We start from the raw sequence: 26,040 nt of genomic DNA, 5'->3' as shown, positions 1-26,040 counted from the left end.
GACCCTAATGAGTGCATTTTGACCTTAATTGTTTAATTTAGATTTGTAGTTACCAAGGTTAAAGGTAATTCATAGGGTGACCACAAGTATTTAACCAATCTCAAGAGTACCGATTCAAAAGCATTGAAGTACATTTTATTCAAATTCGCATTATATTGGTGCGGATAAATATTATTTAGCGGATGTTAGATATCCATACCCCATAGGTTGTACGGGGCCACACTATTGAAATAAACGTGTAAGTTATATTAGAAGAGTTTCACAACGAAAAATTCGTGTGGTGTAGAGCAATTAATATATTTAAGTTAGCCAGTAACTCATTGGCTTAAAGCTTTTGAGTGAAAGTGAACCCAATTTGATATGTTGACGGGCTCAAACTTAGATTACCTCTTGGCGATCTCGAATATCTCAAGAAATGAATCTTGTGACTAATGTAGATTGGTCGAATATCACAAGGTTCTAATTTAATTAACGCAATCGTGGGCCCAATGGCAGCCTTCATGATTCAATCCGGATTTGCGTGATGTGGAGCACTTAATATATGTAAGTCGACCCGTAACTCATTGGGTTAAACTTTTGAATTAAAGTGAGTCCAACTGAATTGTCAACTTAGTATATACATGTGATTTTGGAAGACAATGCCTTTTCCTCCAAAAGCACACAGTGACTATGTTTGTTACATTGAAATTGCTCTCTTTTTATAGAGAAAGAGCCTACTTTAATGTGACTTTTCTTTACATTTATGAATTTATTAATACATTGTTATATTTGTGGAATGTGATATACGTTTGTAAATTTGTTAATACATTTCTTTCGCTTGTGTTTTCAATATAGTAATTGTAAAGATTGCAATCCTTTTTTTTTAATAATTTTTATACTAATTAAAAGAAAAAGGCTTAAATTGGTCATGTCAAAAACCACATAAAACGCCAAAAGATTTTCGAAATACAGCAAGTATATCAAAGTTGCTTCCAATGAAAATTTTCAAATACAATGGTCAAATATTCAATCACATTCGCTCACCGTACTCTTTTTTTTTTTTTTTTTTTTGGTCGGAACCTCGCCGTACTTTAAATCATGACATCTTCTCTTAATGAGCTTTTGAAAATGCTAAGGTTCTCTCAACCCTAAATATCTCGTCTCTTCTACAACGTGCACTCCTCGCGTGGTGCGACTTAGCGGATGCATTTAATCCAAATCGACAACTAGTGCCTTCGAAAGACAGCCGAAGACGAGAAAGTAATGATACCCAATCTTGTTCTTTCCGTCTCTCGACTTGTCCGTTACCACCGACTTCATTTCGTGTTTCATTCCCACTTTCATTGTTCAACTTTGTAGCTAAGGCTGGTTGATGATAGTGCATTCCACTCTGATGCAGAAAGCACCTTCCTTTTACACGCAAAACAAAACATACATGGAATCTACTTTGAGGAGTGCAAGGGATGTTTTAGTAATATATTTCGATGTAATTAATAACTAATTATCCTCGGAAAATCCCAACGAAAACGAATAACTAAGAGAGAGAGAGAAGGGAAAGAACCGGCGAGGCATAATACTTGTGTTACCCACCCACACAGCAATCACAGCTCTCACCCACATCCACATGTGAAGAAAAGAGGAAGAAAGAGCCCCTTTGCTCTTCCATCTCATCATGTGATTATGAAGCAGCCAACCCCCACCTCCACTCCCTTTCCATCTAAAAGGCAGGCAAGCCCCCCGCTCTCTCAGTAATTCCAATACTGTAATTCCAACCTGTGAATGACATTTGATAAGTCATACAATGAGCGACGACCGGACAAGATCCGACCCACCTAGACTCAGCTCATTGATCAAGTCTTGATTCCTAAGTTGAATTCAGGTAGAGAGCTCAAAACAAGTATCATGGTACGGTGTTATTAGTTGCACACTGCCTATAGAAGATTTCACTTGTTTAAACCATTCGTTTGAACAAATACGAGAGGAGGCTCATTGCAGACGTGCCTGAGTAGTTCAGATTAGAATTCAGATATGTGTATGTCCATCCGTCCCCAATTAGTTTGCCGCGCTGTGCGTGCTTCAAACATAACACCCCTCTTCATTTAGAAGATCAGTCTGGCGTTTCTCTCTGCGTGAGTTATCAATAGCTGATGCAAACCAAGCATATAGGACCTCAATACCTCACTGTCCCAATTTTCAAGCCTATCTTTACCATCAAACCAGCAACACGTGAGACTAGAAGCAGCCACCTTCAGTACCAACCCATACGAGCTAAACTGCCACAGAAGAAACAAATGACGAATTCCTGGTGACCATAAAGCAGCCCCTACCCCTTTGCCGAGTTTACTAAATTGATGAGAATGCAAAGCAAAGGAATTTATTGAATGCGAAGCAGCATCCATCCTTAGACCGCAGTCCCATTTCCAGAAAGATCTTAAGCAAAAACCGAGCGTAGAAAATATCATATTCACGCCGAAACATTGTCTGGTTCCCACTGCGACCAATTTTGCTACAGTAACAATGTAAAACTCTTAATCAATCTGCAAACTTTCAAAACCGAATGACTGCAACATCCTGTAAACCAAGTGATAATGTGAAAACTTCAGCAGCCTCAGCTTTCAAAAATCTTTCTCCATTCATTATCAACACCAAAACTTAGTTATACAGACAGTCACAAAATCAAGCAGCCTAGCTAAGAGCACAGCTGGAAGGGAAAGATCTTAAACATATATTAAGTTGATGAAGATGACTATACATCCAACCGCTGCAAGGAATACTAATGAGTGAAGCTGAATTTGAAAGGAAATGTAGTTTCATTTCATTCGACATAATGAGAAATAGTTTTAGAAGTGCCAACAGAAGCATCATCAGAAGCAACAAAAACACATAAATCGCAACGGTAAAGACATATATTAAGTTGATGAAGATGACTATACATCCAAACGCCGCAAGGAATACTAATGAGTGAAGCTGAAAACTCCATATTCAAAGTGATAATGTCATATTATCTATATTTGTATCAACCTTGAACAGATTTAAGCTTCGAATTCCCCGTCCTAGAAGCTGTTGAAAACAGGCATGATAAACAACTTACCTATATTTCTTTCCTTGAATATACATTTTCTTGCTCTTCAACCAAAAATGATGTAAAATGTGGCTAGTTCAATTCCGATCACAATTTCAAATTCAAAAATGCATCAGCCGATATCTCCCCCGAGGCTCCCAATCGAATTAAGAAAATGACCATGTTTTCACCTTTTTTCAATTCAGTTTTACCTTCTTTTCTCTCTGGAACCAAAAACAACAGCATTTATGCTCTACTGCCAAATAAGGAACCTTTCCTGGGTCCTTAAGTATCCTTAAAATTTACATCGAAACTGCAGCCTTCGACCAAATATCTTAAACAATGTAATGGTTATGAAAATAGAAAAAGATACTAAACAAGAAACAGCCACATCTTTTAGAAAGTATAAGAACATATCTGCTCCAGTAATAACATAAAGCCAGACTTCCGGAGACTATCACTGTTTGCTTATTTATGGCACACAACCTATTACCAAGGAGGGTTCAAATTCTCTTTTACAGAAGGAGATCTGGAATCCAAACTCCCATCTCTACCAAACCTGGACATGCTTCTGACACTTTTGGGAGTCCGAGTTCCGGGGCTCGCGCCTCGATAACTAGCTCGAAGTGATTCATCAACTGACGATGAAGACTTAGAAATCGCATTCCTCACGAACTTCAGGGCAGCGGGAGAAAGAGTCCGCATACTTGGACTGGCACTCCCCCCTCTGGCAGGTGATGGCAATGGTGGCTTCTGGAACATTTTAGACCTGTCCTTCAACTTTCGAGCAGCCTCTCTAGAAAGCAAATGAGCCTTTACATCTCGTACTGGTGCCGATGGGATCCTGAAGTGAGGCCCATCTCCACTACCACCAATATCAATAGGTGTGTCCTCTGGCTCCAACCTTAACGGAGTTCCCTCAATCTCACCCCATGTGATGAACGGTGACTCATCAACACCTGGCATAGGTGAAGGAGTTCTAACAAAACTATAGCCATTCTCGGCCTTTTTTCCCGACTCAATATAAAATGGATTAGGGGTCTTCCTCAAGTCGTCCAGGTCATACTTCTTAACCTTGTCCCCGTCCCTATCTGACTTTGGCATCGGAGAGGCACCCGCAATTGGCGTATACAAAACCTCAACTGTGCCATCATCATTTGGCCTCGAATCCATTACTTTACCATGAAACCTAGTATTAGCATAACTCACTTCCTTAGTTAAACCCTTGAGCCTAGCAGCCATTTCCTCCTCCGTCAACGGAGCCTCCCCCCGATCAGCAGGATGGTACATCAAGAGATTCTTTGGCGTATATTTCCACCCTTCCAAAGTACTCACTGGCTGATCCGACGTCCCATACCCATCCGTAATTCTGTCCGTCTTGACATCCTCAATTGCCTTCACATCCTCCTTCTCGCCTTCCAGCAAGTACCCATACCTCTCCTTCCTCTTCTTATTAACCTTCTCCAGAATCTTCGAAAAGCTCTCATTATCCTCGCTCGTGTACCGCCTAAAGAACTCGTCCAACGACAGCGAGACATCCACACCGGAATCACCCTCCCCTCCTTCTAAACCACCTACCCCCTCCCCACCCAAAGCGCCCGGAGTTCTCGGGGTCTTACCATCGAACTCGTCCAAAGGAGTGAAATTGCGCGCGAAGGTCGAGCCAGGCGTCTGCGTCCTGCCCCTAGCGCTCGTGCTGCCCGCCCTCCTGCCGCGGCGCTCCATGATCTTCAGCTGGGCATCGCGGATTTGGATGGGGTCGCCGGTCCTGATGGCCTCGAGCCAGTCGAGGCGGTCGCGGAGCTTCGATATGTCGGGGAAGAAGTCGCGCTCGATGATCCTCTCGATGGCCGAGACGTACGCGTCCTCGTCGAGGACGGCGGGCCGCTTCCGAGGGTTGGGAGGGGCGATCGACGAAGAAGCGCTCGGGGGTCTAAAGGATTCGTCGGGGGCAGAAGATGGGGACGGAGACGAGAGGTGGCGAGGAGAGTGGCCGGGAGAGAGAAGCATCGTCGCGGGAGAGAGATCGGAGCTTCTCGGGGGATTCCCAAACTGGTTTTGAGGATTTTTTGCGGAGGATGCCGGTGAGTCTCGGTGATTTTTGGGGAGGAATCGAAGGGAAGCGAAGGTCCGATTAGGGTTCCAATTATCGCCCCCAATTGAAGCGGGTGGACGGTGGCCGCCGACACAAGAACTATCAAATGCGACACGCGTTTACTTTTTTATTGGAGTTAATTTATTTTTTTTTTGGTATATATTTTTTTTCCATTCGGCCAGCTTAAATTACAAAAAAAAAAAATTAATAATCTCTCTTGGTTAATGATCTTCCCTCCAAAAAAACGAAAATTTTCAAAAGATAGTTCTGATTTTCATCAAGGCTTTAGTCGTTCTACATTAAATTAGAAACATAAAAAAACATGCAAGTCGATATCCATATATATTAAAGAAAATCTACGTGCTTCATGTTGAACTAAAATAAAAAAAAGAGTCGGAGAATTTCGAAAAGGTAAACCGTAAAAGTAAGAATTAACTTAAAACATTGACTACGGTCATTTTCGATCCTTTTTCCAAATTGAAACCAGCATGCTTTACCAATTTGCTAATAATATTTTTGATTGAAATTTGCTGATAATTTATTGAGCGAATTTTGACTCGTTACAACAATCGGAAATTGGAAAAAAGGAAAAAGATCCATAACCACATCAACAAGCAATTTTCCAAAACAATTGGCACTAGTAAGGTGAAAGCATGAATTCTAGACTTAGCATGTACCGCGAATAAGATTAGAAACAAGCAAGCCCAGAGTATCCGACAAATCGGCTCAAAGAACCATTAGAAGAACAATCTTTACGATGACATTACGACCGTATGATTTTGGATTGCATTTGGTTTTATGGAATTCTAAGTATGAGAGGCTAGATATGATATAATATGAAGTATCGGAATTTTGCTATATCATATCTATTGCTTGGTGGATCGCACTAATAAAATCGGATATTTTCACATCCTATCATATTTATTATTTGATATAAATGACATATCCGTGTAAATGAATGTAAAAATTACACAAAACGCAAATAATTTAAATCTGTCATGACACTCCTGCATACTTCGTTTTTATTTACTTACTTTCTCATCGTTTTTCCCTCTCTCTTTTTATTTGTTTTTTCCCCTTCCATCATTCTCTAATAAGAACTTGTTAAATAGTAAACTATATACTAAAGTATGAGATATTTAAAAGGGTGGACATCAAAGACAACAGACGGAGTCCGCCTTCCCTCGGATCTAACCCCGGGAAATACCTGCGACCGGGAACAGAACACCCCCACCAGCCGGGACTTCACTCTCCGGTTTCGGCCACCCATTTGTTTGGTCAACATGCCGGGTGTGCTGATTCAATGGAGCAAAGCACGAAACGAGCGGCAACAATTCCCGAATCCCGCTTCACTCCGGAGCTATTGGTACTAGTTCAGTGCCGGCTTCGAAACCAGGAACCAGTAATTAGGTCAACCGGATCAATCCATGAGGTCAAAAACGAGATATAAAAATGTCCAGGCTGCAAACTAGGTGACAAGGATTCTGCGCTAGTCTTGCCCATGAGGAAACTCAAAAACCCAATCTCTCTAGTCTTTACTGCTGTGTGAGTCCATATACCCCTGCTCACCATCAAGATCCCTACTCGTTATAAATTCAGTGTTTGCTTTTCTGAATGCACGATGAGTTGCTGCCAGTGATCATGTGATCGAGAATTGCCGCATTAAGATATCCAGCTGCCAGACAGCCGCGACAGGGACCCGTCCAGGGTGTTAGGAACGCTGGAAACAAAAACCTTTTCACCATAAACAATCACAAAGTTCCTACCTTTCTCTAAGAATTCTCCTGGAAACCAAACCTTTTCAATGTGAAAATTTTCCTGTCCTAAATAGCGTAAAGCCCAATGGAGGGCAGATGCTTAAAATTCCTGGGCACATAGGTAGGAACTAGGAACCCAGTTATGCACTTAACTGATCCTGATGCCTCATTTTGGGTTTCTTAAACTGGGCTTTCGTCATCAGACAGTATAGGAATCCTCGAGAACTGACAGATTCTTAGCACCTTTATCCCTACCAATTGTATATGAGATGTCCTTCTCATGTTCATCAACCTGCCGGTCTCTGTCAATACAGCAAGGAATCCCCAAAAGTGCACTCCCTAGGCCGTCACTCTGCAATTCCCATTTCATGGTCAAGAAAATCTTTGCAAGAGCACACTAGGATCCACGTCTCCTGTCATATTCATGTAACAATTGACGTCAAGCGCCGCAAGGAGAGCCATGCAAATCTGGCCTCAGTGACCCAGAAAAGTCAACAATCCTATGAGTAGAGCAGCAACTTGATCATCCCATCACAACCACCATGTTCTTTTCCTTTTTCTTTCTTCAAAGATGTGGGGAACCTACTGACTCCCAAGAAAAAAGAGGAAAGGCTAAGATTAAGACAAACAACCCACCACTGCCTCACTGTCCTCCATTTCAGGGTCTATTTCGTTGGGTCAAGCTGACAACTTTATAGATGTTTATATTTCTATTTCAGGTGCTGTCTTACCGATAAATGAACCAACCAAGATTCTCCAAAGCTGTATCTTCTTTCTCTTCTTCTTCTTATGTCGTGTAGAAAACATCCGCAAATCAATTGGACCGTGTCTACTTCGACATTTCAGAATCAAAAGAGGGCCACGGAAATCCTTCTGAGCGACATCGCAACTAATTACCGGAAAACTTGCACAACATGAACATGGACCCACGTTTGAGTTGGTAATGTAGGGCCTATACAGAAAATTAAGAAAAGCAAAGATCTATCATATGATCAAAGCCATGCGCAAAAGATGGAGTAAACAAAAGCCACATGATCATTGATAGTGACCCCAAGAGTGTATATCATTAGAAAGCTATAGAACATGTGATTTCTTCTTTTATGTACCAAGCAGAAACATCCTTTCTTTCAATTTTCTCTAGGCAAATATTTACTTAAAAACAACAGCTTTCTCGCATTCTTCTTTCTCTGCACAATTCCTTTACTCCCTTTCTTCAACTATAACAGCAAATACTACTATTACTAAACTTCTCCTCTAACACACCCACGAGCTTTGATAAAAAGCTTGTGCCTTTGATCCTGTATAAAACACCCTGTAATGAAATTAGCTTCTTCTGTATCAATCCTTTTTGCCTGATCTACTTTTGCCGGTGAAACACGGAGAACTTCACATCACGCGTCCCTCCTGAGCAGCTAGTTGAAACCGCAGAAAAGATGAAGGAAAAAGAAAAGAGAGAAAAGTCCGGTTGTATGTCGAACTCGCCAGATAGTATTTGAGTTCTTCGGTCCTCTATAGTTGCTTTTTTTTTTCCTGGATGTCTATGTAGCTGTCGAAATTCCAGTCCCTATTGCCGATGCGAATGGGCTGTCAGGAAGATTGATTCCTGGGCTGCTACAAAGTGGAAAACAAAAGAGAGAGAATAAACCAGACATGCTATATGATTAGAAGCAATTCAATCAAAATGACCAAGTGTGAAATTTGAGATCTTCACTCAAATAGTAATAAAAGAAAAGAAAGCGATTTTCAGCAGTCTAGTTTTCCTTGTTTGGGCCTGTATTCAGCAGTATAGTTATCCCACTATCTTTCAGCATGTCGGAGAATCATATTAGATTTCTACCTATCCTGGTCATTGCAATTAGTGACCCGCAGCGACATTTTGCTGGTGTTGCTCGAACCATTTTGTACATAATCTAGGAAGTGATTAATATGATCAGCTGATGGTGACTGTGCTGGTTCTTCATGGCCTACTAAGAAATAATGAGTCATCAGAAATTGAAGGACATCGTCAAAGATGGGGGAAAGTAAGAAGTGAGAGAAGCATTGAAAGAAGGCCTAAAAAGATAAAGAGGAGTGAAGAAAAGAGGTGTAAAGATGCATTTCACACCTTCTGATGGGTTCAGCTGGTCCATTGAATGCCCAAAATATACAGGGTGGGCCAAAGCTTTCGGTGCTATGTGAAATTCTGCAAAGCGTCTCCTCTCGAGTTCAAGTGCAGTTTCATGCTCTTGGATGACCTCCTTCCCAAGGAATCTTGAGTTATCACAACTTCTTGGCACTGAAAAACGAAAGTTTTGGTCACACGAACTGATGAGAACGCATAGATCAAGAAGAGTCCATGTAAAAGAAACATGCACCGCCAACAGTATCATCTACTCACTTGACTGAATATCAGACTCCCCTTCCATAAGGTGCTGATTGTAATTAAATGCGAGATTCTGCATTTTTTCCATATACCTTCTGCACACAAGTAAATTTTGAACTGTCAAAAGAGATCATAACAAAAAAGGGAAAGCACCTATAGTATTCAGTTCTTACATGATTATAGTAAAAATCTGTTCCTTTTAGCAACCAAAAATGCATGTCCTATAGTTGGTCGACCAACTATTATAAAGTGGAAAAATAACATATGTGTGTGTTTTTTGTACATTAGAACGAGGTAAATGATGGTAAATAAAGAAAGGAAGCACACAGCACTGTCATTGAACTCAAAACAGCTGGAAATTACTAGGTCTAGCGCTTATGAAAGGTTAATTCAGATGGTGATAGTTTGAATTTGCTAATTCTTAAAGAGGGTACGAAAAGGTAAAAGAATGCATAATCTATTCAAATAAATGATTCAAACTAATGATTGTTGTTTTACTTAATAAATATCATGATATGACCCGTAAAAGTGCACACCTAAAGAAATGCACTATCAAGGAACAAACCACCAATTAACGAGGAGGACAAATGACTTCACAAACGACTACAACGACGAATGACAACAAAGACCCGCCAATACAACGTTTGAAATACATTAGTTTACCTGTCAAAAAGCCTCGACTTCTCCTTGTACGGTTTCACAAGAACACGAGCGTTACATATAAAGTGAGGATTTCCCTTTGCCAAAACCTGCTTGGCCGTTTCCGCAAAGACAAACGTGACGAATCCGAACATCCTTTTCTGTTGGCAAGGAATCCTAACATCTTGAACAGGTCCAAAATGGCTGCATCAAAGTAACCAATGGGTTATTCACAGAATGAGGTGCTTCTAGCAGAAAAGTAGCAGGAAATGCGCTTCCATACTTGAAGTAATGCGAAACGTCTTGTTCCGTAAAGACGCTCTCCGCCGGAAACGTAAGATATATCTGCCGAGAACCAGAGTTTACACCTAGATCGCTTCTTTCAATTGTAAACTCCAGGTACTTCTGAGCATCCTCTGCTAAAATCACGGAGTGTTGGCCATGTGGTCTGTGACATTTAGGGACAAAGTTAAAAGCTAGAACACTTACACGAAATGTCGGGAAACCTCTAAATTCATAGGAACTACCTGTCAATGAGACAAATGCTGTTCTTAAGCCGAGAAAGAAGCTTTGACAAACTAAAGCCAGCCTTGCCATGTCTTTGGCTCTCCGTTAGATACCCCTCAGCCTGAAGTGTCTTCCCATACTTCTCATAATACAACATGGGTAAAGAAGCGATTGAAACGGGCATTCCTCCCCTTGATTTCAAAAGATCGGTAAGCTCCAATTCTAGTTTATCAAGAGACCCTTGAATAAATGCATGATCCTCATACCCTATCTCATTGTAACTTGCATTAAAATGCTGTGAAAAGCTCTCAGGCATAGGATGGCCGTGAAAGTACCGACAGTTGTTCCCATGCTTGCAAAACCCCTTATTGAAGTAATGGCAAATCTTAACAGGAAAATCTGGTAAACTCGGGGATCTACGACTCGATTTTGCACAAATTGCAGCCTCGGGAAAATAATAACTCCCCATAAACTCCGAACCGCTGGAGTTGGCAAACTCAGCAGGGTCCTCCAAACCCAAGTGGCGAACTTGTTTTATGAGATGAAAATCATCAGGCACGTGACCAACAGGAACCTGCGATTCCCAGTATGGGCTGGCAATTCGGAGAGAGGATCGAGGGGAAAGTGCAGGGGCTGACGCTGGTGAGAATGGAGTGAATTGCAAAGGAATTTCTGTGACAGACTGAATATTAACCGTTGGTGTAGAATTTACATGGGGTAACATATTAACAGAGACTGCTGGTTTAGACAATCCCAGTTCGGATTTTGCTTTGGTAATCAAGGAGTGAATCGCATTATCAGGGCTGAAGGCAAGCCTGATCATCTCGCGTTCTCCATGATCTTGCAAAAGAAGATAACCAATGATCTTCGAGACATTCTCGGGCTCGAGTTTCTGGATCCTGTCGTACACAACTTTGGTGGACTCCGAAAAGTCCATCTCAACCCTACAAGAAGCTAGAACTTTAGACAGTATGCATGAGTGCAAACAACAGATACAGCAAAAAGACACAGAAAGGGTGAACCAGCTGCAGATCTGGCAACCAAGATATCACTACAATCCCACAAAAATTGCATTCAAAGCTATTCCAGGACATTTGAAGTGTCTGAATTGACGATTTTAGTGAAAACACCAATGAGCGACTTTTTTTTTTGCACCGGAAATCCATAATGCTATATATTCAACATACTCATTCTCTCCGTTCTCTTCCTGTCCAAGGAAAGTCACAGACACAGGGGAAAGATTATAAACAAGAGAAAGCCAACCAAAATTTCCAGAAAAAAAAAAAAAGTCTGGAAAATTGAGCAATTTGGAAATTCATTTATCAGAAAAAAGCAAAGATAAACTTCTGAATCGCAAATTTATGACGTCTAACTAACAGCTATCAGGAAAAAGAAAGAAGAAGACCTCGCGATTTTATGCAGAACAAAAATGTTTTTTTTTTTTCATTTCTCTGAGAACCAGAGCAACAATGCGAGAAAACTCAACAACTTTCTTTTTCCTGATTTGACTAAAAACTCACAATTTCCCCCACTCTATCATTTCCTTTCTTAAGAAAAACTAATCAAATTAGAGATCTCTCCGCAACTAACCCTACACGAAGGAACAGTAAATGTCACATTTTCTAGTTTCAAAGACGAAAAACAAAACATAAACATAACCGGACTATGATTGTCTGCAGGAACCGAAAGGCTTCCAAGTCTCTAACATCCTGAGAACAATTCCAAACCACAGAAAAGAAAACGAACAAAGAGACTCAAAATTCCTCCTCTCTTTTTTCCCCAAGGACTGCAACACAGCAGAAATTCAGAATTTTATACTTCCATTACCATTTTTTTGTTCCAGAAAAAATTATCCACACTAAGAACGGAAGCAAAGTGAAGTCAAACACAGACAACAAAGACAAAACATGAAAGGCTTATCGTCTATGATCCTCAAAATCACTGCTTCTCACCAAAGAAACACACACGAAAAAGATAATCTTTCAGAAGAAAAACACAACCCATTTCCAGAATCATCAAATAATAGGCCAACAACGACACGGAAAGATATATAGAGAGATATAAATATGCAGACACAACCAAATTCAGAGGGAAAGCCATCTTCAAAACCCATGTATTCCAAAGCAATTAACCCCCAGATACAGAAAAATCCAGGGAAAAAAGATGAAGTAGAAGTTTTGAGCCTGCTTTTTTTTTTTTTTGGCAAAAACAAATGATGAAACATACACGTACTCACCACCAAACTCTTTAAGCAGGCCTCCTATGGAGAAAATTAAATTCAGAGGAACCAATCCATGGCCTCAACCTCCTCTCTCCCTCTCCCTCTCCCTCTCTCTCTCTCTCTCTCGGGGTGCTATTTTTAACTGTGTTTCTGACTTCAACCCTTCACAGCAACAGCGACAACTCGCCCTTTAAAATGAGAGGGGCAAACAAAAACAAAAACAACTGACATAATGGATAGCTATAAAGGAGAGCGTCCTGTCTTTTTGCTCCAAAACGAGACTCAACCCACCTCACCCACACTTATATAAACGCACACACTCGCACACACCCAGCAACAACAATGACTTTATCTTGAATAATCAATGAGAAAAATGAAAAACTTGAACAGAAATTTCATTTTTTCAATTGTTTAATTGCAATTTTTTAATCACCCATCATCCCTCTCGCCCCCTCTCTCTCGCATGTTGTTGTCGCTCAAGCCATCACTGGATTTCTCGAGAAAAATGGATGATTTCTTGATGATTTATCATTTTCGTTTCGAGCGTTAAATAGTAGGAATTAAAATAATAATTAGAGATAATGAGCGGGGGTGATTTACAGGGTGTACTTTGAACTCCGTCGCTCGAGAAAATTACGGGGGATTTTAGTGGGGATGCGCCTGGATTTCCGAAACGGGCATGCAACGGACTGACGGAAATGCCCTCGGAACAGCGGCGGATTCTCGGGGCTGCCCCTCTGCGGTTCGTGAATTTCTATGTGTGGCTACAGGCGGGAGAACTGAAAATCTGTCGGCTCTCCTCGTCCGTGTCTTCGAACAGACTCGAGAGGCAATTCTATGCTACGGCAAACTCACTGTTTCCGAATCTATGGGTGAATCCTGACCGTTGATGATCGCAACCTGTTTTTCATTTTTTTTTAAGGAAAAAAACCAAAAACTCCAAACTAAGTCCATCGTAACATATTTAAACTTAAAAAAAAAAACATATTTAAACTTTTTTCTATAACATCAAAAGACTCAAATTTGTGTATATGTGACTTGTTTACCCTCCAGCCAAGATTCAGTCAATAACCACTGTTAAAATATGTCATACTGTACATAATTTGGAATTTTGACGTCACGAAAAAAAAAATCAAAATTAACATGTCATGGTTAACATAGTTGGAAATTTGTAGTGACATTTCCCCATTTTTTTATGACGATTAGCATCATTTCATAGCATCTCTCTTATTCAATTAGAGGCGAGTTATGTAGAACACGGGTACTATATATTTGAGACGTGCTAATTTTCTTCTCCGAATGCACGAGCGAAAAGGCGACAAGGTGTACTTCTACGGTGATCTTGCTTCCGACTCTTGCACAGTGACTTTTAGAGAGTTCGACGGTTGGAAAGCAAAACAAAACAAACAAGTTCACGTTATGGGCAAAATCGAAAGCGAATAGCAGTCTATAGTCAATTGATTATTTGGATGATCGGGCGACACGGGTCTAATATCTATTTGAAGGATTGAATTTCTATATATAGTCGTGAGAGAGTCTCAATGATAAATAATTCTAGCCCAAATAATTCCCATTGAGAAGGACTAACTGAACATGCTTGTACGTAATTTCTCAACTCTTGCGGATCGATCACTAGAGAGGTGACGGTTGGGAAGTAAGAATCGAAAACACGGGAGAGAATAGTCTAATATGCGTTACAAATAACGCAAAAAGAAAATGAAAATCTTACACGCGATCAATCATGACGATGATCGAATGACGTGCGTCTAATATCTATTCGAATGGTCGGATTGGCTATGCTATATATAGTCATACGAGGCCTATCTTGATTGATATGACATTTCGTTTTAATTAAATGTGGATGGTCGTAAATTCGAATAATAGTAAATAGAGAATTGATTATATAATTACCTTTGAGTGACTGATTGTAAGGCTAATGGTCCATTTTACAAGAAAAAATAAAATAACAACTAATTAAAAATTATGATATGGTCCAATTTTTTAAGAATTTGTTGCTTACAACATATATTTTTTGTTTTTTACAGTCACCCAAAAATTATTATACCAGTGAAGCCCTAGTAAATATTTAGTATCAAACCGTTCGTAGAGTTTATGTCATGCCTCTTTCTCTTCCCGAGTGGCTGGAAGCGACGAGGGTGCACGGGAGCCGCACGCAGGGGATAAAAAGGATGCCTGGGCCCCACAAAGGAGGAATCAGCGGCTGCGATCCTTCCAACTTTCGGAAGCTGTTTTCCTCCCTTTTTGCCGTTTCCGTTCGATTTCCGCCTGAAGAAACGCGAAACCCGCCGAGGCGCATGCATGCGCGCCACGTGTCCGTCCGAGTCCCGGATTTCGTGCATTTTCGGGTTTTTGCAGTCTGCTGTGCAGGTCCAGGGGCTTGCGTTGCTCTTGCCATATTTGGATTCGGATATTTGGACAGGGATATTGCAGAGAATCAGGACCGCAAAAGGTAAAATTTGGTGGGGCCCACGCCATCTACAAAATTGGTTTCCAAATCGGCAAATCCTACGTGGCCGCAGATTCGATGGCCTCATCCTCATGGAGTCGTGAGCGGGAAACCGGTCCGGTTCGGTGGCGGCCCGGTCCGAGAACCGAACCGCGCGCATCATCATGTCTTCCGTGATTAGTGTGGCCAATAATAATTGCCTCCTCGCGATTTTACAACTAACCAAGCAATAATTATCATCATAAAAAAAAATTTTCAACCAAAAAAATTTTGTAATAGTTCTAATGTAACATTCAAGTACGTACTCCCGGGACCGACCCTAATTTGAAGCTGAACTTTAGACAACGAAGACTAATATACCCCGTTGCTAACGAAAGCCTCTAAAGATAATTCGTTGCATTGCGAATAGTCAGATCTCATTTTATTTTAATTTTAATTGTCGAAATAGATTAGAGGAGAAACAAGAGAAAAGGGCAAATTGGACAAACAAGCCCCGTCTTAGATTCCTAAAACGTTGGGATTTACCGATTAACCAGGAGATTATCTTGCTAGTTGAATTTGTGAAAGCTTGCCTAATTTTCCGGTCTCTCAGCAAGTAAATAGTAAATCTTCTTACCCGGCTATTTCCAAATTCAAAGCATTTTTCCTTTACACTCACCGCATTTTCTTTTAGCTTAAAAAAAAAAAGAGGACTTTTTTCTTGTCGTTGCCACGTCACCATTTAGTATGCAACTTGTTGTCATAAACTCATAGGCTGCATTTGGTCTTTTAGATTTATAGCCAGGATACGATAGGATATGAAATCTAGGAATTTTGCCATATCCTATCTATTATTTGATGAATCGCAGTAATAAAGTTGGATATTTGCATATCCTATGATGTTCATTGTTTGGCATTTGTAAATATTGATATAAACGAACATGAAAATGCGAGAGTATAAGAATCTCTCATAATTCACTCCAAACTCTAGTAAAAGAGAGAAAATATGATAATTCACATTTCCAATTATGAAAATAATTCTCTCGTTATTTTGGTTAAACTTCGACATGAGCCATAAAGCTACGAAGGAGAATGAGTTTTGACTCTCTTTCTTCTTTTATAAACTTTTGACTTGAACCAAAAATCTACTATTAAGAAGAAGTTTAGACTCTCTCGCCGTTTTCATAAAGTTTTGACGTGATATAAAAAATTCAACGGAATTTTAAAACTTCAATATGAACTAGAGATACATAAGAGAAGAAGATGGAAATTTCTAGGTTTTTTTTTTTTTAGAAATTTCATTATCCTACATTCTTCGAGAATTAGAAATATTATTTTCAAGTTCTAATAAGTTCATTTAAAGTATGGCTCTTCTACTTCATTTTTATTTACTTATTTTTAAATTTGTGTATATATCTTTTTTTCATTATTTTTATTTTGTTCCATCATTTCTTAATAAAGATTTTATTAAATAATAAACTATACTACCACACTTAAAATATGTAATGATATGGACATGAAATGTGTGTATGCAAAAAATATATATTATAAAATACAAAGAAAATCAATTTTATAAATACATACGGGTATATATAAAAAAATTTATTTTTTTTATGCTAGCATTAATATTAGAATTCAAATATAATTAAAAATTAATTATTATTTTAATTTTATTATTTAAGAATTTTGTTATTAAAAAAAATAACTTTTATATCATGGACGTAAGAAATCCTATCCGCTTTTATCCCACGTTCCCCTTGGGATGACTGTTTCTAAATTATATCCCCTTTATATCTCTTTTTATCTTGCCCTAAGCAAAAGCCAAACATAGGATATGATAAATCTTATCTTATCTTGATTTTTATCCTGACTACCAAATGCAGCCATAGTGGTTTAACACTAAGTACCGTGGCATAAGACAATTCTGACAATTGCATTTATATTAATCACAAACTGCAAAAAAAAAAAAAAAATGATTGGTGACGCGCTTGAAGCTTGAGCTTATCTTGCCGTCGCTTTTAATTGTCCATTATGTCGTTAGCACGTTACATAAAGATATTTCTGAGAAAATTTTAGATTAAAAAATTAATTGTGACGATGCCAAATTATCCATGCTTTGATGGGGACGCACTGATTTTTTTTTTTTCCCTTTTTTTGGTTGATTATTCCAGAAAAGAAAGATTTCATTGGATAATGGGGGCAGGCCAACCGAAATTAATTGACCCCCCCAAAAAAAATAAATTATTGTTTGTGGTCCACATGATTAGTGGCTCACATTGTGGACATCATGTTGAACTTTTGATATATTATATGAAGCAAGTCTCTTCTTTATTAGCAAATAATACCGACACCGAATCTTTACTTATACTTGTTTATATTTTTCTTTTCGACAGGATGACCATATGGGAATATTATCCGTTCCAAGAAAAGTTAAATACATAGATATAAACATACCATTTTTAGAATGTGTATATCGAACTTTGGATAAGTACCCTCTTAAACAGAGAGAGATAGAGAGAGTGCCAAATAGTAAAATCCAATTCTCGGTTGCAGCCATGTATTTGGTAAAAAATATACACTCTTTTCATTAAATAACTTTATTTTCCAAATACGTGATGGAATTAGGGTATGATGTGTTTTTGTTCCTACGTCAAATAGGCGGGAGCGGGATGCCAAGATTGAGTGAAGAATGAAAAAAATACAAATACATAATGTAGGGCGATTTTCGTCCTTTGTAATGACAAGTTGTGATCCGTAATTACGCATCACGTCAATCACCTTGATATTTCTAACTCCTGAATGGTATTTTCTCATGAATTCCATTTATATCTTAAGAAAATGTGTGTGTATATATATATAGGAAAAACATTTCCTAATGATTTGAAATTTCTGATGAGCACCGAATAATTTGAGCGAGAGAGGAGAATTTTCTTGATTTACGTCGTATCCATATGACATGATCGGTTTGAAGATGTATGCTTTGTTGTCATGAAGAGCTTATTAAAATAACAAAATGTCCTAATCTCGTTTTCCGACAATTCAAAAGGAAGAGAGTCTTTCCTCTTTAAAATATATATATATATAAATCACTTGATTAAAAAAGTGTTTAGCAAAAAAAAAAAATTGTCTCATGAGAGGCAGTGGTGGTGATGTGCTGGCATTGGTGGGTTTAAGGGCAAAACACAGTTGATAAAAGAAAATTTAAATCAAATCAAATTATAATTAAACCGAGGAGATAATTAACGAACATCGTAATCAGCGACGAATTGACAGCTCCAAGAGTTTTGAGTAACGTTAACGCCGAGTTACGCAGGTTGCTTAAGCAGTGCGATGCCGAAATCCGATGTCGCGAGTCAAATTTTCTATTTGTTTCATTTATTGAAAATTTTCTTGGTGGGTATTTCGCTGTTATTCTCTCGTTCATTTTAGGGGTGAGCATGGGCCGGATGAATAGAATCCAGACCTATACCCCAAAACCGACTCTATTATAACCGGTTCTCAATTTTTAGAACCGAGAACCTACCCTGTTTGTCCCGAAATCGGTTTTGGAATTGACCCTGTTTTTCGATCCAGTTCTAGAGTCTACCCGATAACCTGTTTTCCTTTTGTTTATTTTTTTTATTTCATTTTTTCCATTGAAATAATATGAGTATCGATGAAATGATCCAATTGTGGCGACAACAAGAGAGAGAGAGAGAGAGAGAGAGAGAGAGAGAGAGAGAGAACCGATTGTAACGACAACGAGAGAGAGAGAGAGCTCGATGAGATGGTCTTGGAAAACACGAAACAGAGGAGGTGAGGTTAGGTTGGCAAGCGAGACAGGTTTTTTTTTTCAAAACAGAAGCTACAAATCGGTTTTAAAACCGGTCCGGGTGGGTTTTCACTTATAGCCGAAAACTAGACCGATTTCAACTGGTTCCAAAAAAATTGGAACCGGTTCCCGGACCGGTTTGAATAAGAATCGATTCCCGACCCTGTTTTTCGGGTGGGCCGATTTGGATATCGGGTAAACCCAGTCTAATTGCACACCCCTAGTTCATTTCGAAGATATTAATAAAATCGGCAAATGTATATGAAAATATGATAAGAATGTCTTGTGGACTTCTTTGTCGCCAAGATGGACATCGTTAGAGCAACGAAGATAACGAGATTGGTGTCTCTCAGCCTCTTAATCTTGTTTAGTGATCTACGTTTTATTGAATCTTGAATTTAGACGTGGTAAGAGCCACATACGAGATAACCCAAGAAAGAAATAACGAGATCCTCCTCTTGAAATGTGGCTAATCAGATCAAATTACACAGCATGAATACTGTATTGTCTCGGCGAATTGTGAAGATTGCAAATGATATCTTCCTCCGGATGCGGTAAAGCGATAACTCGCGAGCGACTTCTTGACTACACGGGTTCGGGGATGAATACTTGTCGAACGCAGTATGCTGTTTGAGTCGATGGTTTAGACCTTTTAATTATTTAGGATGGGAAAAATTATCCAAAAAATTCCATACTTATTGCACGGCGGCCAATTCGGTCATAAATTTTTTAATTGTGCCAATTTAATCTTAAACATTGTAATTGTGTCAATTTAATTTGAAACATTTTGACGACTTGCTAAGTCATAAACCTTTTGAGTTTATAAATTTAATATTTTCTGTCATTCATCAAAATAATAGATTTAGGAGTAAATCGGTAAAAATTCAAAAAGCTTACATCTAAATTGACACAATCGAAAGATTTAAAATTAAATTGGCAAATCGTCAAAAGATTTGGAACTAAATTGATACGAGTAAAAATTTTAGGACTCAATTTGTCGTCAGACAATAGATTTATTGCTTTTTGAAGAATTATCACGTTTTTGGATATGACATCCTATTGTTGTACTCATTAGTACCCGATGGTGGTTAATAAAGTAATATCAAGATAAAGTTCACCCTCATAAATTTCAGAGCCCAAACAAGATTTAAACTCACAGTCAAAGGTACCCAATAGATGCTACACAGTAGCTACATACATATATATATGTATTAATCTATACATAGCTTAAAGTTTTGGGTATAGGCATTTTAATGTATCTTTAATTAAATCCATAAGAGCATGTAAAGCAAGCAAAATAATTGAGGCTCCCATTCGACACATTTGTCACAATCGATCATTCGCCGTAAGAAACTAATCATGAAAGCTGACATCATTAGGCCCTTTTTCCTTTTTTTTTTCCTCTCTTTTAATCTTATCCAATCAAAATAAGATGCTTTACCAAAATTATTGGATGCTAATCATGGTCGCAGCTCCCACCATGTTCTTATGCATGTTATGAAATAATGACATTTTTCGTAAACTTGGACGTGGACCTTTTTTTTCGGTCGGATCTTGGACCTGGACTTGGGTCAATTCTCATAGATTTTTCGCATAATTCCTTCAACGGATCTTTCTATTTTTTTGGCAAGAAAGCCAGCATGGATTCTTGGTATCGTGGTAAATAAATTGAAGCAACTTCCTCGTATTATGCTGGTTAGCGTGATGGATATGACTTTATACATCTTGCACATCTTGAATACCTATTATCGGTTCGACTCGTTTAGAAAAGAGAAACGTGGGTACGTTTACTAAATCGAACCATGTTAATTTTCAATATAATAAGCCCGGATACTGACATCAATGCGCAAAGTGAAGACTATTATTGTTAGGCAACATGACACGTGCAAACCAAGTTCCGCTAAGGCCATTCTTGGTTATGGTTGATTGGAGAAGAGTACAATTTGGAATTTTGATTTGCCATTCATGTCCAGTAAGAATAAAATGCAAGTGTTAAAAACTATACATAGAAATAAAGAAAATGCAATAGCAGATACTCGAGGTGGGATTTCTTGTCATTTTGCAAAGAAGGAAAGTATTCAATACGAAACTTTTCATCCAAAAAAATAAGAAAAAAATCTAAAGCCATTCCTATCTACCGGCCCAAGGCCATTCAAGCAGGCCCATCCAGGTGGCCACAAGCCTCCAATCCTCCTTTTAACTATTATAATGAGAGAGACTAGCGTGCTAATTTTCGACCAATTACATGGCATCACGTGACATGTTAGCGTGATAAGGCCGACCAAAGTCGCGTCCTTATTTTTCCTAAGTTGCATTTTCTTGTTACTATTATATGCATGAAAGTCTAATACACAAGGATATGAATTTAGTTTCCTTTCTTCCTATACCGATCAATTCATTGATGAAACATGGGGAAGCAATCACTTGCATAACGTTCTTTGTCCAAGGAAGGATACATTCCTTTTTTAATTCACACTAGGATTCATTCTATTTAATTGAGCATGAACTTTCTCGAACTGTTTTTCTTAAAGAAGCAATGAATATTTATGCCACAACGACGCATACGAAGAATAAAATTTCCATCGAAAAGGAAAGCTCAATCTATCTTCCTCTCATTGTATTGTACTTTCCCGCCAGCCTCCCAATATCTGTATATTTGGTTGCCATGTAATTTGCGATTTCAATGGCACTGTTACAAACAAATAACTGTATTAGGTAACGTAAGTAATGCTACAATTTTTTTGAAAAATTATATTGCATTGCTTAGACACGAGTTTCGACAAATCTTCGCAATTAGAATGTCACCCTCTACACAATAATTTGATTTTTTTTTTCCCAATTGGAACTCAATGATTGAATTAAATCGCCATACGACCATATTCCGCTTATCTTTTCGTCTCTCGCGGGGCTCAACAACACTTAATTTGTGCGAAGCGCAAACCGTCCGGCTACATAATTTCGCGAAATTGTCATTCTCAATCCCAAAATTAATGTAAAGTCGAGGTCAAACATATTAGAAAGATGTGGTCCCGGAGTGCCGATAACAATGGAGAGTGACCGAGGCTCTAAGGCACCACATGCTGCACATGCAATCTTGTATGGTGGTCATCTGCCGGACCTACTTTATATAACTTCTCTTATTCATTCGGAAAATCTAAAAGACAACCCCCGCCCTTTTTTTTTTGGGTAACCTGTGATTCATTTGAATACTGGATATAATATCCGGTTCCAAAGTAAATTTATACTGAGAAAATATAAATAGGAATTTCAACTTACGAATTATTTTATTCGCAAACTTTAGTAGGTTGCGAATTACTAAATCAAGTCTTCGTGTCCACGATTATCGCGTTACATTTCATATTTACGTGGACGGTTAGGAAAGAAGAAGAGGAATATGAAATTTGCGCATATTTATAGGCTTTTACGAGATGGCTTTGTAATATAACGTGATAATCAGGAGGAGATATACCCGCAATTAAGAAATTATAATGGAGAAATTCTCAATTATTTTTTAAACATGAACTAAGCTAACAAAAAAAAATAAAAAAATTGGAGGACTCGTATGGGTTGACCCGAAGTGGGGTGTCACTGCTTGACCAAGTACACGTACAGCACAGAGTAGTGCGTGCATCGCGAGCTTGAGTGCGTGCATCGCGAGCTCTCTCTCTCTCTCTCTCTCTTCCTTGTCGCCTTCCTTTTATACTCTCTCTCTCTCTCTCTCTCTCTCTCTCCTTCTGATTCTTCGGTGCCAAATGTGGAAAAGATCCCAAAATTCGACTGTGAAGGTAAGTTCGGCAGATCTTTTTGTATTCGTTTTGTATGATTTCCCAGCTGCTGTTTGCTTGTTGCAGAGCTACGAGAGAGGTAAAGGAGGGAAGTGTGTATGGAAGGAAACAAAAAAAGCGGAGACTTTTTCACTGCCTCCTCGTTTTATTTCTGTTGGGTGGTTTTCGTTTTTTTCTCTCCCGATTCTGGATCGTGTCGTTGCCATGAATTCTGGGGTGTTGATTTTGTTGCTTCCTGCTGTTCATCGTGTCGTTCCATAAGCGAAGCTTGGAGTTTGAAATTGATGTGATCGTTGTGATCTTTCGTTCGGTGCAGAATTGATTTGGGAAATGAGCAAAGCGCAGTCGCCTGAGCCTCTGGATTTCTTCATCTGGACTGTTGAGGTACTCACTTTCTGAGGGTTCTCGATTCATTAGCTTTTGGTTGACTTTGCCTGCAGTGTCTTTTCTCGTCTTTTGGGAGACATGGTATGGATTATCATGTCCATGAAAGATTTGGGTTCTTGATTCTCTCCGTTCCTTGTCCCTTCCGAGAAGAAAAGCAGTGCTATTTCTTTAAATTCGAAATGTTGCCCTTGTACAAGGAATCAGAATGTTAAATTTTGGTGATTAGTGAACCGGGGGCAGTTCAATGGTGTAAATTAGGCGGCCTTGGTTTTGTTTTCAGAGCCTAATTGCAATTGCACACCTCATATATCTTTTGAAATAAAATAGCCGGAATCTTCATTTGTAAGTTCGCACCGCGAGGATTTCTTGGTTTGCTGATGTCGCCAAAACGGGAGCACTTCTCTATGGACTGTGCTTGTCATGTTGGCATTCTGCACACAGCCTATTCGCACCTGACTTTAGATCATCAAATGGTTTTGTGTGAGCACTATGCCTAATGTGAGGATAGGTGGTGCCTTTCGATTTCAAGAACACATTTTCTTAGCAGCAGCAAGGGTATAGGCATTTGTAGTGTTGTGATTACGACAGGTAAGTGATGCAAACATAAAACACCGACACAACAATTGAACGGATTGCCATCACCAATTTGCTGCGCTTTAGTTTGTGCTCTACCAATATCTTTGAAGCGATACTATCTATGTCGCCAGATACTTGGGTTTTTGGAACAAATCCAAAGTTTCTGGACATGACAGATATAATCTGCCTGCAAATTTGTTGGGAATGTTCAAAATGATAGACATAATCTGCCTGCAAATTTGCTGGGAATGTTCGAATTTCATCCTCTCAAGTACAGACAAGCAATGTAATGGAGTGATTAAGGAACTTCTAGTGAGAAGTGGGGGAATTCCTTTGTTCATCCACGAGGTCTATCAGGGAAGTGACTTCGGAGGTCTCTGGATTATCCAATCCCAGTTTTTTGTTTGGCATGGCAAAAGATGTGTTTTTCCAGCCACAGGTATATCTACTTTAGTTCATTCGGCTGTGACACGAGATGGACCTTGAGTGCAAGTGAAAACTAAAATTAATCGCTGACAGGATATATGGGTCATTTGCCCTGTAACACACCTAAACTGGAGCAATCCATGGTTCATTTGGAAATTTTGCACAAATCATTACTCAACTCTGAGAGTTAAATCTGGCAAAGGAGCAGACTTTGCATGTCAAATCGGTATCAAAATGAGTTTTATGAGGACTGAAGTCGGGCGAAGCATGAATGTCTCACAGTAGATTTAGAATTTATCTGATTTTGTTGTTAGTAACCACATGCCCGAATGTTTCTGTTTTCTATGTGTAAAGAATCCATATATACGTGTTATGAATGTTAAATTAGTTATGCTGTTTCAACCCAAAAAAAAAAATAGTCATGCTGTATGCCTGGGACACAATTTTCAAGTTGAAAAACTTGTGTAACTTGTATCTCTGTACTGAAAAGTTTTTGACTTATTAGTAAAATACTTGAGTTTAACGATGTGGTAGGTTGGTCAGTCAAGATACTAACTTTTTTCCAATATGCTCTAACAAAAAGGCCACATATTTCAATGGCGATTCTTTTGCGGCTCTTCCATCTCTTATTTGCTTTTCAGGATGTTGGTAGGTGGTTGGAAGAGATAAACTTGGGAAGCTACCGCCAGATTTTTAAAGAAAATGGGGTCAATGGCGAGTATCTGGAAAGCATGTCCACGTTCACCACCGAGCAGATACTTCGGTTTATCAGAAAGTGCCACATGAAATGGGGGGACTTCATTACGCTCTGTAAAGAACTCCGGCGGATTAAGGGTCCTCTCTCTCTCTCTCTCTCTCTCTCTCTCCCTCGTTTCATTCTATGTTTTCCATGTGCATCAGTAGTATCTTTTGCTTCACATGTTAAATCACCGTCAATACGAACCATGAATGCTGTTTTAGACTTTTTTTCTTTTTGATAAGTAGTGTTGTTTTGGACTTTTGGAGCTATGGATATCTTTTTGCTTCATTTTGATTCGTATTCAGGAATCGTACTTATTCTTGGGGGTAGTTCCTCTACGGGGGCAGGTATTTCTTTGAGATAAATAAGTTCGACTAAAATTAAGTAGGGGCAAATCTTTTTCCTTAGTGCCGTTGTTAGCGATTCCGGTTTTTTTTTTGGTCCCTGACCAGCTATTTTCTTGATTGGTGACATGACATGATCTTGAGCTAAGTTATCTCCTGTTGCGGGTGCATCTAATGTAGAATTCTCCTGTTCTCTTCTTGCTATGCATAATGACTATTCGACAAACTGATACACGAGCATATTTATCCTGTCATACTCAGTTGAGGCTAGGCATCGGTTTCCTTACTTCTTTATCATGCATGCTTACATATTCTGAGGTCAATAGCTTTTCCCAGTGGCATGCTTGAAAGGCGATCAGAAGGTCCGGAGGCCATGGTGGGCTCCGTCGTGCCTCTCAATAGTCTCTGGGAAGGCAGCGGAGCGCAGCAGACAATCCAGGGTCGTCTCTCTAAAGCTAGAACCGTGATGTGCGATGTGGTTTGCCGACATGAAGGCTTCCTCGTGGAATGGAAGTGAAAGCAGGAGCGAGCTCTTTTTTTTTTTTCTTCGCATCTTGCGAGGTGCTTCCTTTGGTCCCTTCCTGGAGAACCATCACTCGCCTTCACGGATTACGTGCTGTGCGCTTTTCTGTTAACTTCTTGTACATGTGTTGAATGCATTTGCCGTAATATTTGAAGAACAGTATCATGTCGTCGCGAACAAAAAGTACGCAGACACTGTGGTTTGTTGCGTGAAATCTTTACGTACCGAAGGCCAGAGTTGTTCCTTTGATTTGATTGAAGACATGGGCCGAAAAATGGATACTATCCAGTTTGTGTAGGAGTGGGTATGTGTCGGATCAAATCTCGACCCATTGGAAGAGACCTGATTTAGGACCCGGATTCATATTGATCCCAAATCTAAT

At 39.2% G+C, this 26,040-nt stretch overlaps 3 protein-coding genes across 9 annotated transcripts; 1 reads left to right on the top strand and 2 right to left on the bottom strand.

Moving 5' to 3' along the window:
* Positions 1 to 3,294: 3,294 nt before the first annotated feature.
* Positions 3,295 to 5,261, bottom strand: LOC115726749 (splicing factor ESS-2 homolog). Its single transcript, XM_030656773.2, has one exon. The coding sequence runs from the start codon at positions 5,048 to 5,050 to the stop codon at positions 3,530 to 3,532; it is 1,521 nt and encodes a 506-aa protein (XP_030512633.1). The 5' UTR covers positions 5,051 to 5,261; the 3' UTR covers positions 3,295 to 3,529.
* Positions 5,262 to 7,924: 2,663 nt separating this feature from the next.
* Positions 7,925 to 12,957, bottom strand: LOC115726750 (zinc finger CCCH domain-containing protein 18-like). Of its 6 annotated transcripts, none has more exons than XM_048282676.1 (8): positions 12,637 to 12,957; positions 10,421 to 11,354; positions 10,177 to 10,341; positions 9,918 to 10,097; positions 9,270 to 9,349; positions 8,997 to 9,167; positions 8,730 to 8,859; positions 7,925 to 8,503 (listed from the first exon to the last, which is right to left on the bottom strand). In XM_048282676.1, the coding sequence occupies exons 2-8, from the start codon at positions 11,335 to 11,337 to the stop codon at positions 8,431 to 8,433; spliced, it is 1,716 nt and encodes a 571-aa protein (XP_048138633.1). In that variant the 5' UTR covers positions 11,338 to 11,354; positions 12,637 to 12,957; the 3' UTR covers positions 7,925 to 8,430. The 6 variants fall into 6 exon arrangements, with proteins under 6 accessions (XP_048138633.1, XP_030512635.1, XP_030512634.1 ...); XM_030656775.2 differs by having other exon boundaries at positions 10,421 to 12,109; positions 12,637 to 12,956; XM_030656774.2 differs by having other exon boundaries at positions 10,421 to 11,344; positions 12,637 to 12,956.
* Positions 12,958 to 22,507: 9,550 nt separating this feature from the next.
* LOC115726740 lies at positions 22,508 to 25,904 on the top strand. Of its 2 annotated transcripts, none has more exons than XM_048282879.1 (5): positions 22,508 to 22,663; positions 22,980 to 23,047; positions 24,694 to 24,886; positions 25,472 to 25,662; positions 25,696 to 25,904. In XM_048282879.1, the coding sequence occupies exons 2-4, from the start codon at positions 22,994 to 22,996 to the stop codon at positions 25,600 to 25,602; spliced, it is 378 nt and encodes a 125-aa protein (XP_048138836.1). In that variant the 5' UTR covers positions 22,508 to 22,663; positions 22,980 to 22,993; the 3' UTR covers positions 25,603 to 25,662; positions 25,696 to 25,904. The 2 variants fall into 2 exon arrangements, with proteins under 2 accessions (XP_048138836.1, XP_048138835.1); XM_048282878.1 differs by having other exon boundaries at positions 22,535 to 22,742.
* Positions 25,905 to 26,040: the final 136 nt, after the last annotated feature.

This window comes from Rhodamnia argentea, chromosome 7 (genome assembly GCF_020921035.1).
Source record: "Rhodamnia argentea isolate NSW1041297 chromosome 7, ASM2092103v1, whole genome shotgun sequence".
Classification (NCBI taxonomy): domain Eukaryota; kingdom Viridiplantae; phylum Streptophyta; class Magnoliopsida; order Myrtales; family Myrtaceae; genus Rhodamnia; species Rhodamnia argentea.
The sequence above is the reverse complement of the archived record's forward strand: the minus strand, read 5'-3'. Positions and strand labels throughout refer to the sequence as shown.

Bases quoted from the DNA above. Each gene is read 5' to 3' on its own strand.
- LOC115726750 (XM_048282676.1), bottom strand. From the start codon at position 11,337: ATGGACTTTTCGGAGTCCACCAAAGTTGTGTACGACAGGATCCAGAAA. The intron at 10,098-10,176 runs GTATGGAAGCGC...ACTTTGATGCAG, and splicing joins GACGTTTCGCATTACTTCAA to CCATTTTGGACCTGTTCAAG. The intron at 8,860-8,996 runs GTGTGAAATGCA...ATTATTTCTTAG, and splicing joins CCAGCTGAACCCATCAGAAG to TAGGCCATGAAGAACCAGCA.
- LOC115726749 (XM_030656773.2), bottom strand. From the start codon at position 5,050: ATGCTTCTCTCTCCCGGCCACTCTCCTCGCCACCTCTCGTCTCCGTCC.
- LOC115726740 (XM_048282878.1), top strand. From the start codon at position 22,631: ATGTGGAAAAGATCCCAAAATTCGACTGTGAAGGTAAGTTCGGCAGAT. The intron at 23,048-24,693 runs GTACTCACTTTC...TTTGCTTTTCAG, and splicing joins TCTTCATCTGGACTGTTGAG to GATGTTGGTAGGTGGTTGGA. The intron at 24,887-25,471 runs GTCCTCTCTCTC...AGCTTTTCCCAG, and splicing joins AGAACTCCGGCGGATTAAGG to TGGCATGCTTGAAAGGCGAT.